Source organism: Gigantopelta aegis, chromosome 10 (assembly GCF_016097555.1).
Source record: "Gigantopelta aegis isolate Gae_Host chromosome 10, Gae_host_genome, whole genome shotgun sequence".
Taxonomy (NCBI): Eukaryota; Metazoa; Mollusca; class Gastropoda; order Neomphalida; family Peltospiridae; genus Gigantopelta; species Gigantopelta aegis.
The window spans coordinates 48,118,538-48,130,646 of NC_054708.1; the positions used below are offsets into that span (position 1 = coordinate 48,118,538).

General features: G+C 33.9%; 1 protein-coding gene across 5 annotated transcripts in view; it reads left to right on the plus strand.

Annotated features, from left to right (window-relative positions):
* Window positions 1-12,109, plus strand: part of LOC121383303 (choline transporter-like protein 4) — a 52,712-nt gene that overhangs the window by 6,650 nt on the left and 33,953 nt on the right. For all 5 annotated transcript variants that reach the window (XR_005959282.1, XR_005959283.1, XM_041513247.1 and 2 more), the window contains exons 4-8: window positions 170-257; window positions 3,721-3,855; window positions 4,691-4,757; window positions 10,319-10,454; window positions 11,645-11,728. Coding sequence is in view for 3 of the 5 variants with exons in the window: in XM_041513247.1 (XP_041369181.1) it covers window positions 170-257; window positions 3,721-3,855; window positions 4,691-4,757; window positions 10,319-10,454; window positions 11,645-11,728 (510 nt within the window). In the remaining 2 variants the exon portion in view is untranslated. The remainder of the gene's footprint in view (window positions 1-169; window positions 258-3,720; window positions 3,856-4,690; window positions 4,758-10,318; window positions 10,455-11,644; window positions 11,729-12,109) is intronic.

Here is a 12,109-nt window from a genome sequence, read left to right on the forward strand (position 1 = left end):
ATGCCTTTATCATGTACTGGTAGTCTACATATCAAAGTTAATGATTTACCAATTTTGTTTACAAAGTTATGGCCTTGAATGTAGGAGATACAAACATTTGCTGGGCCCATAGGTGGCATGTATATTAGCAGTATATTCTCAGAATGCTTGTTAAGTTATTTATTTGCAGTGATAGGCCATATCTGATGTATTTTGACCTTATTCAATGTGGTATGATGGGTTTGAAGATTATTAAAACAGGCTGTCCAACACCACAGGTGAGTAATATATAAATAATATATAAATAATGAAAACATGAGAAAAAAAATATGTGTGTGTATAAATTTTGCATTGTTCACATCCAACCTAAGGTCAGGTCAGGTTTTAACATGCACATTCAGAACAAGCTGTTGTAGCACACGCTTGTCATGGGCACAGGTGTCGACTTTCATGGGCTCCTTTGTTCAGACAGGAAATGATCCAACCTAAAGTCCCACAATTTATATGCACACATAATTTTTTAGGAGTAGTAAACAATTTATTAAATGAGAGGACATTTGCTATTTAAAGGGGCAATCTCATAGTTGCATAATACATTTTTAACAGTTAAATTACATGCCCATAAAATATTACAACCCAATGACTACCTTTAAAAAAAAAAAAATTATATTATTGCAAAATTCATTTCAGCTAGCTAGGTGATCAAAGTTAATTGCATGAAATCACATTTTGAATTTGAGTTGCCTTTCCATAATGACAAAGGATTGGCTGTTGTTTTGTTGGATAACTAATGCAAACTGTTTATGTACTTTACAATTTTAGCCAAGAATTTATTGGAAATCACTGAGTTAATATGAATTTGTGTTACCGGTAATTATTATTATTGAACATTATCCATATGGTTTACAAATAAATTGTGCCATACATATTATATTATTCCAAGCTAATGAAACAATGTCTACCTCTGACATCACAAGCTATACAATATATCTAATAATATTCGACGCCATTTCATGGTCATATATACATAAAACCCTTGACTTTTTCGGATTTGGAACAGATATTAAACGCTGGATTTCTGTTTTTTACCAAAATATAAAATCAAGTGTTATAGTTAATGGAAATGTGTCTTCATCATTTAATATATATAGAGGCTGTAGGCAAGGTGATCCATTATCTCCGTATATATTTCTTCTCTGTACGTAAAAATAAGAAAATTAAAGGCATCTCAATAAACAATAAAGAATACCTAATTTCACAGTATGCCGATGATACTGATTTTATACTTGATAGTAGTAGAACGTCCTTTGAAGAAGCAATAAATACCTTGAATATTTTTTCCGAATTATCAGGACTCAATATTAATTATGATAAATCAGAGGTAATCTGTATTGGCTCTCTTAGGAATAGTCCAATACGATATTTACAAAATCTTAATCTAAAATGGAATCCTCCTTCATTTAAAGCACTTGGAATTATTTTTAGTACCGATTTGAATGAAATGACCAAACTTAATTATAATTCTAAACTATTTGAAATTAAACAAATTATAAATACATGGATGAGAAGGTTGTTAACACCACTTGGAAGAATAGCTATAATAAAATCTCTGTTAATATCTAAGCTTACTTATCTACTTCTAACATTACCAAATCCATCGGAAACATTTCAGAAAGAATTGCACACGATGTCATTTAAATTTGTATGGAATCAAAAGCCAGACAGGATAAAAAGAATAACTTTGTGTAAACCTTTTAATGAGGGAGGTCTCGGAATGATAGACATATTTAACTATGCTAAAGCTTTGAAAATTACATGGCTACGAAAATTGGAAACCAAAGATCCAAAATGGAAACCTATTCTTTTTGCATGTTTTCCACAACTCCGTAACATATCTCTATTTGGTAATGATTTCCCCCAATTGTGCTTAAAACATGTAAAAAAATCTATTTTGGAAAGACTGTATCATTGCATTCTATGACTTCTTGTTATTAATTAATGTTTCATCTTTTGAAGACTTTTTATCAGAGCCAATTTTTTATAATTCCAATATAAAAATTAACAGCAAATCTTTTTTTAAAAAGAAATGGCTTGGGAAAGGTGTATCTCAAATCTGTGATCTTGTTGATGAATACGGCAACTTTTTAACTTATAAATTATACAAATTAAATGCATCTTTTTTAGAGTATCAAGGAGTTATTAACTCACTTAAGGCTTACCTTAGGAAGACGAAACTGAATATAATAGAAACAAATATTCCTTTAGATGATTCTCCTGTTCATCGAAAACTTTTTTCTATCAGAAATGGCTCAAAACTATATTATTACACACTTGTAACTTCTGAAAAGCCAAATTCTGCAATATCAAAATGGCAAAATTATTTTATTTCAGACCTTAATTGGCACACTATTTATTTAAAACCATTTGTAACCACGCAAGAAATAAAACTTAGATGGTTCCAATATAGAATACTTCATAGAATATTAACTACTAATAGTTTCGCATATAAATTAAAATTAATTGACAGTGAAACGTGTACATTTTGTCATGAAGGAAAAGAATCTATAGTGCATTTATTTTGGGAATGTAAAATTGTTCAGAACTTTTGGAATGATTATTTAAATTGGTTATCAAACTCATGTAAGCATATATGTAATTTAAAGCTTTCTCTTGAGCTAGTGATATTTGGATGTAAAGATAATATTAAAACAGATAATGTTCTTGACCTGCTACTATTATTAGCTAAATATTTTATATATAAATGTAAAATGCAAAGGGTCCAATTAAATATTATACACTTCAAAAACAAAGCTAAACAAAGATATAAAGTAGAAAAATTTATTTATCTTAGTAAGAACAATCTTAATAAATTCTTCACCAAGTGGTCAGTGTATTATTCTCTCTTTGAACAGACCTAATTTTGTAACTTTCCTTGTGCATCGTCTTGTTCATTAATAATAAACATTAATAATAATTTTAAAATATATATATATATATATATATATATATATATATATATATATATATATATATATATATAATAATAAAATAATAATAATAATTTATCATATAATATCTTACATTTTCAGTGCAATTAAAGTATGTGATATTTTTCAGATCACATACTATAAGAATTTGATAACATTGCAAATAATTGTAAATTAATCGAGGTCACGGCACTTGGTTTATTGACATTTAAGCAGACGTACTAGGGTCTATAAAATTGATATATTCAAATAAAAATATTTCAAAAGCAATTTTACACTGAAAGCTATCCAGCATTCAAAAAACAAAAAACATTTTGCAGTCATTTGAATATCTAGTAATGGCAGACTAGAATTAAAGTTGCATGTATAGTTTTCAAAAACATGTTGTATTAAGCTTAAGATTATATGATAAAGAGATTATTACCCTTGTGTGTTTCGGTATCGTCAATATCATATATGCCTGAATAAAAATAATGTATTATGCTCACCAGAGTCTCGCATATATGACACTGACAATACTGAAAAACACTCAGGTAATAACCTTTATTTATGTTCAACAATATTTGCTGTATTCCATACATTACAATCACCAGTACTAGCAGATCTGTCTGGCTAAAAAAATAATATTATTTGATGATGCAAATGCACATTCCATATGGGTCCAGAAAATTGTTGGTTTGAATTCTGATCAGAAGACAGAAAACGTTCAAATTGTTATTCCTTAAAAATGAAACCTCCGATTTGTTTTTTGCAGGTTTGTGTGAAAGAATGTGTCAGTACAAATTACGTTTTTACAGAAACTATAGCATATGAGCTCAGTGCTAGGCGTAGGCTTGTACAGCACAGGAAGAAAATGGTGTGTAAATATCATATCAACCCTGTAACAACAGTAAGTAAATTTAATCATGTTGGTATGGTGTTTGGAAATTGCTAATAGATACAGTATGGAAACTAAATAGTCTAATAAAATTTAGTCCATTTGCATGAAAAGGGAACTGATGAATTGGCATGTAATTCTTCTAACAAATAATGTTAAAACTAATACAAAAACATAATAGAGATATTTAGCAGAACGTTTTATCTGAATGTGTTATAATTATTATAAAATTTAGTTATCATTAACAAAGCCGAGTTTTGCAAATAATGTTACACTGGGGTCAAAATGTGTTGAGAAAATGGCATGTCCGTAACAGGTTTTCATTAACTAATTTAATTACATGTACCACAGAATGATCTTCAATATTAATTATTATACAGATTTGTACATCATTTTAGGTATCGTATAGCCATAATCCATTATCAAAATAAACTGGAACAAAACACTTCAACATAATAATGCTGGAATTACCCCTGTGCATTCAGTAAAAATAGTCTTCTACTTTTCTCGAACCAGGGTTTCCGCCAGAGATTATGAAGGGTAAAATTACATAGCCTAAAATCTTGGAATATAATGGATTATTTTATTTTAATTTTTAGAAATATGGTAGCCAAAGAACTATTGTTTAAAATTTGTCAAAGTACATGAAATGCAGTGTTCAGTTACAAAAGATTTCAAACCCATAAAAACCTAGTAGGGGCATTTATGATGTGTTTTGTTTTTATTATGTACCCTCAAATTCTTTTTTGTCAGATAGCCTGCAAACAGTCTTCTATTTTCAAAGATAATGAACATCCTGTTTATTATTGAACAATTGGATTTGAAGTACTCTTCTTTTTTGTTTCAGAAAATTGGTATTAGGCAACTGGTTTTGAAAGAAAAATGTGCTGCCTACTATGTGAAGTCAACTCCAGGTTAGATGCTGAAATGTATCTTTTCTTTTCAAAGATGTCATACTTGTAAATAACAAGAAAGTCTTTTTCTCTTGGCTCTTCATTGAGAGGACGTGCTTTATTTTATTCATTGAACTTTCTTGAAGTTTGTGCTCATTCCTTATAATTTTTATTGTCTTTTATATTTACACAACCCTCGCGATGCACTAAAGTATTTAGTGTTTGGTAAACTATCATGAATGGGTACCATAATTGAAAACACAATTTCAAATTTGTTGGTTTTCCACGACTGGGTTCGCTGGCCCCTTTCTATTTTTAAAATGACTTTTCCAATTACACTTGCCTCATGTCCTGGGGTAGGCTGGATTTGCTGGCTAAGGAAGACGATCTCGCGTTATGTTTAACATGTCGTCTGTGTTCGTGCAAGGCACCAAGTGTACTTAATGCTCATTGTACCGCGATGAAGTGGGATGTGTTAAGAGTTGCTTACAAAAGGATCAGGTTAAGCTCCCTCTTTTACATTTTGACGGACCGTTCAAAATTGCACCTAACTTTCTTCACAAATATGCACACCATTTCTCTTTGGCTTAATCCTATGTGACATTCCAAGTTCCGTAGCACCATACCACCATCCGCCTGTTACAGGCACCGGTCGGACTGCTGGTGCTCCCTTGCACCTGCCAGTGCAGGTGGTCCCCCCTCCAACCCACCCCAATCCTTTCCTGTCCTGAATGGAGGACAGGTATGCGCTACAACAACTTGCTCTGAATGTGCACGTTAAACACTCTGACCTGACCTGGGTGATGGTTTCGGGGAAGAGAGACACACTTGTCACCACACCACCATGTAGGGTTGGGTACCACGAAAAAAACCGTACAGCGGTATACCACGGTTTTTGGTAATGTACCACGGTATACCACGGTAATGACAGCATACTAATCACTGCAATTCAGTGATACAATAATTGCTCAACATACAATGTCATTTATGTGCCTTTGAACTTAGTGGTCAAACACATATGACATACTACAATGATATACCTACCAGTAAAGATTTTGACTGATTCAGTTTACACTCTATTTTCTCTAAAGTTGAGTAAGCATTAAGCAGGACTAAAACTCTCATTTAGAGAATAGCCAATACTTATAGGTAGAACATAGTTGTAGAGCCGTGTTGTATTTTAAGACCTTATAATGTAAATGAAATAAACATAACAGATGAATAAATTTCCTAGTTATCATTTCAGTTAAACTGGAAAATAATGAAAATGACAAAGTCTCTTTATGTTTTCAGTTTTCTATAATTATTATTGTTCAAGTTAGTTCAAGTTAAATCGTCTTAACATCAATTTAGTTTTAAGAATAAAAAACTTCATAGACCTATATTTGTCTGAATAAACCATGTAGTGTGTCAATTTCAGTCATTATTATCTAGATTACTAAATTTATTTTATGTTCTTGTTTACAAACATTAGTGCATTAGTGATTAATATGTGAAATATTTGTTATTGCGAACTCAAATATTATCAATGTAATGGTATTTAACGTCAAACATAGGATCATTGTGGTATTAGAGCGGGAATCTTTGCCTGGCCGGTGGTAGGCAGAACTTCAGTGTATTCGTTATCTCCGACTGAGAGAGCGGCTGTAACTGTTCAAATGTCCGTCTAGCTCTAGAACAGCAGCGTAGGCCTTCTTGGACTAACCACTTATGATGGAATGAGTTACTTAAGAACAGGTCCAACCAAACCATCACTGCCTACAGAGTGACAATCGGACATTAGGGACATACGTTTTAAGCTAAGTTTACTAGCACAAGTATTTCAAATCGATTTATAATAATTGTTTCCAACTAGCTATTACTACCTATGTTAATATGTTACGGTTAAACAGTGTTGCCGTTACATAGCGTTTATGACAAAATAAACAAATAAATAATAATAAAAATAAAAAATTAGTAATAAAAAATTAGTAATAAAAAATAGTGTTTTACATAACACTGTTCAGTACACTTACCCACCACCTGTAACGCTACAAAACGTTTGGACATACACCCACCCCTCCAGCGTTATGTAATATTTGAATGACCCTTGATGTCTAGGCCGGGCCGTAGCCCGGTGGTAAAACACTCGGTTGGACGCATGGTAGGTCTAGGATCGGTCGGTGGGCCCATTTATGTATGTGCTCCACGATTGGTATAGCAAAGATTGTGGCATGTGCTACTAATGAGAAAATGTAGTGGGTTTCCTCTCTAAGACTATATATCAAAATTACCAAACGTTTGACATTCAGTAGTCGATGTTTTTGTTCTGCTCTATATAATGATAAAAAATGTAACCTGTGCCACCCCACTAGAGGCTCTGCATACGTCCCCAACCCTCCAGATATCGTGCCAATTCCACAGGCCCAATGGGCCATATATATATAAGCTATGTGCTATGGGTCTGTACCTTTAATCTCTTTGGTAATGAATTCATATTCATAGAAGAAAAACAATTTAGAAACAAAATAGCCACACTGGCAGTATTTTATTTTATGAATGCAAATGAGATAGTTAGGCTTTCGTGGGTTTTTTTTAAAGTACATAACTCCCCTCCTCCTAACTTATATGTATGTTTTAAACTGAATACTGTTGATAATTGTTTTCGTATCCAACTCAAGATTATAGCCAGTCACCCAAAACAAAGACAAAGAAAACGTCATTGTATGTTATTGTTCTCAAAACATTGGCGTGTGACAGTCTTCACAACTGGAAAAAACCGTGTTCAGTTTCATAAATTCATTGCAACGTGATCCGAGACTTTTGTATGTTTATCTACCAGGGGTGGAGGGATTATCATGCCTGTTCTAATATTATATAAGTAGACATAGCATCAATAAATTATAATTCCCCCACTGAATATGTTTAAAATTAAATCTGTAAACTTTGAAAATTTCAACTAATAATGATTGTGTATATGTGAGAAACAATATGTATTCCTCATCAACGCACCCACTTCAGTAAAATGAACTCAACCACGTGACCTAGATTTTACAACATTATCTGATACGACAAAACGCTAGAAACGTGAGAAATAAAAAGTAAACGTTGTTTAAGCTAGTAATAAAACATTCAGTATCAACAATGCAACATGTTTTGAACAGTATTTCTTATTATTTGATCGCATTTTGTAGCTTTACGAGAAGCAGTTCACTATTGAATAGTAGACTGTCACCTGGACATGCAAATGGCGCTTATGCATACTGCGAGGCATATCTGTCGAATAAAATTGGTTGAAAGCATGTTTGGTGACTAAAAATCAACATTAAAAAACTTTCTTAATTTTTTTCGCCAAATCGAAAATTCTTTTACCAATTTTTATTATTTTTCGTAATTTGCGACTTTGACGAACAACAGGGCGAGCCCTGCAAATGACCAATATCGCACGTATGTTACGCGAACAACAAACTCATCATCTACCATGTTTTTATTAGTGACAATGTTTTGAGATTCTAAATACTTTGGGAAATTCCGTTATTTTTTCAAAGATTTGTTAATGGAACACAAACAATCATTAACATTGGATGTTTTTTAAATAATTTCTCGAAATTATGTATTTTGTTTCATGACACTGATAATTTATTTCTCGGAAGTTTTTGTCAAGTCATCGTCCACGGAAAGTCCCGAAGTATACCGGTACAGTAAACAAACGTACCGGTACGTACCATGACAGAAAAAAATACCGGTAATACCGCACACCTCTACCACCATGAGTACCAATACCAGCATTCAGTGATTTTGGAATACCTGGTCAACTCCTGGAGGGAGATCTCTAAGTTTTAACTAGTTCAATGGGCTCTTCCTCACTGGGTCCTTCCTCACTGAGTCCTTCCTCACTGGGTCCATGCTCACTGGGTCCTGGCACCCAGGACAAACATGCTCGAAACCTTTGTGGTATATGAGCGTGATAAAATTATCAGCTCCATTCTACCCTTATGGGGGTTTTGAAAAGGGGGCTGACAAGGGATTTAATCCCTACCCTTCGGGGGCATGGCAACCCAACCTTTTTTGTACATACCCTCTAGTTACCTGTGGCAACCCCTGCCTTCAGGTATGGGGGCTCCTTCTTGTACAATGCTGCCTCCTAGACAGGAGATGAGAGCAACACCCTGCATATAGGTTCCAAGCTCAGCAGCACACTGTGTTTAGCCCTTCACCAAACTCAACTCCTTATAAAAGGAGACATGAAAACAATTCAGACTCTGGTTCAAAAATTGATCATGCATCTTTGGTCTCTGTGCAATTAGGATCGGAGTCCCACACATTAGATCGCCGGGGACAGGGGTCGTTGGCACTATTGGATGTAGGGGAGGACACAGGACCCATTCCCTAACATATAGTGTGGGTGAGGCAGTAGAGGTACCTCTACTCCCTCCACCAAGACTGGCCAGGGTTTTGGAACAGATATCTGATCCCTTATCTACCATTTTGTAGGTTCAGGCCACTGAGTGGGAAGGCATAATAAGAAGGATCATATCCATGCAGTCTCATGCCACTTGATGGTTTACAGCTCTTCACAGAGCAGAATGCACAGGCAGGTACTGCTGCAAGTTTAGCCTTCTTTGAGCTGTTACAGAGGCTTATGGCTAAAGTTTTGCTGACAAGGTGGAACGCTGTTATTAGACAGATGTCTTCTCACAGCACCACCAGCAAGAACTTAAAAAACTGTCACCAGATTGTCTACAACAAGGCGATTTTCAACTGAAAAGATATGTGAATGGCACTGGCGTAAGTGGGTGGAATGTAGGCAAGTGGATTCCGGTAATACATTAGTCAGTCAGTTGGCCAGTTTTGTTCTCTGTCTTGCAGAGGAGATAAAGTTATCACAGGGAACAATATGATAATTTAGGCACTCGTGTCGTAAACATCGTCTGTCATGGACACCCATATAATATCCTCTATATCTAACAGTTTCCATGTGGTCCTTAACTTCTTGTGTCTAGTATACTTACGACAACAAACACTCCACTCACTGGCCTCACAAACTATGGGTATTTTGAAGACAGCAGTCTGGTTAGTCTGTATTAAGACAACTCAAGATCTTAGAGGCTGATGATATGCACACACAGTTGGTAAAATTGTAACGTAATTGGAACAATGGTGCGGACCAGTATCATCTAAGACATTGAACAGTTTTTCCGTTTTTGCCTTCAGGATCAGTAAGTTGTTATATTTGGCTATAAGGATGGGCTAACTAACATCTAATCCAGTTTTTATTGTCATAAATACTTCATAGAAATAGAAAATTGGGGGACATTTTTCTCCTTTTTGTCAAGATACATGTACTTGTCATAGAAATTAAAATATATAAAAAAAACCACTTTAATTAAATTAGCTTTATTACATTGGGATTTTATTTAAAAAATCATGCATGTGAGTGATTGCTTTACATCAACCTGAACGGCATGATTTTCGACCGTATACTAAACACATGACTGGGTGACCTGAATGGCAGTGTGTTCTGGTCTAGTGGGTATGTCACACTTTGAGGTACCATTTTCAAAGAAGGACTCATCTAGATTCAGTTTTTATTATTTTTTCAGTGGTCGGCAGATGTATTCCATCCATTTTACTCGATGTCACTGGTACCATTAAAAAACTTGTTACAGACGGAAAGGTTGCCATTACTCGGGCAGATGGCACAGAAGTAACCTTGGTTGATCTTGACAAGAGCAGTGGGTGAGTTAATCTTTCTGCCTACCCAATAAATAAACCATGGTTTGAGATGTGAAAGAATTAGTGTCCATTCCATGGGAAACAGGTGACAATTATTATACAATGCATGACATCATTAAAGAAAAGATGTCATTAGCTAAATAAATATAGGGGGCAGGACGTACAGGTAGCCCTTGCTACTAATGGAAGAAAGTAGCGGGTTTTCTCTCTATGGCTATATGTCAAAATTACCAAATGTTTAACATCCAATAGCGATGATTAATAATCAATGTACTCTAGTGGTATCATTAAACAAAACAAACTTTAACTTTTTAAATTTTGAATGTTTGATCGCATTCTAAACTATAGACCCAGATACTGAATTTAGTCCATGTTTGAATGCCATGCACATTTTCATATTTTTATTTTTAATTACAATTAAAAATTGCATCACAATTCTTTGCTACACAAAAATGCATTTGACTAGCAAACCACAATATTTGTGTTATTTGCGATGCCACTTATTTCGTGCCCTAGCTGCACAGTACTGAATATTCAGACTTTTTATACATATATGGGAGTTGAAATTCATAACTTTTATTCCTTTTTTTAATATTATTTATTCCATTATGTAAAATATACACAATTTGTGGGGTTTTTCGCTGATGTGATCAAACTTTTTTTCCTTTCATCAATTCATGTTTTCATGTTTATTGTTTCATGTTCATGATTCAAGATAATAAAAGATCCCTTGTTGCCTGTCATAAAAGAGTAGCCTATGTGGCAACAGCGGGTTTCCTCTAAAAAAACAGTGTCAGAATGACCATATGTTTGACGTCCAATAGCCGATGATAAGATAAAAAAAATCAATGTGCTCTAGTGGCATCGTTAAATAAAACAAACTTTTTGATTCAAGATAACAACTTACAATTAAATGCCACTATGATTTTTGGCAAATATCGCCTTTTAAATGTTTTTATAATTTTTATTTTTATTTATTCTTTTCCTCCCCACTCTCACCCCACATGGGACTGATTGACATTTTAATTTTTTCCCACCTCTGCTTTATAGCTAGTCCTTTAAATTTCTTGTTTATTGCCACTGAAAAATTAGAAAGATAAATTCGAAAGTTAAGCAAACCAGGGAAATATAAATTGTCCAACTGTTGACCATATTGTTCATCTAATATGAGTAAGTATTATTTTTTTTTGCAGGTTTTTGGCCAAATACTTCAGCTACATTCAAAGTGGATTTGTAGTTTTTAAAGATCTTGTGCAATCATGGAGGTTTCTGGTTGTGTGAGTATGTTTCTATTCTGATTTCTTTGTTTTTTTTGTTTTCAAATTCTATATTTGTACTTGTGTCCCAGCCCGCTTCTTACTGACAACCTGTCATATTTTGTTTATCTTGTGTTTGATTGGTTTCTTAAAAACACAAGTATCTTTCAGGTTTATAGCAATCACTAAAACAAGCATTGCTTAGCCTTCTTTCTTTTCTTTTTTACAGATATCTTACACATAGTCCAAACGTTTGGTTAATATTAGTGTTTTCCCTAGCTTGTTTTAGCATGGTGCAGCACCATGCCTCAGTAGTCTAGCACCATCTTGCCACAATCAGTGCCATGCTGCCCTGAGATTAAACAAGCCTTTTTCAGTAATTAATTCTAAAATTGCCCTTAT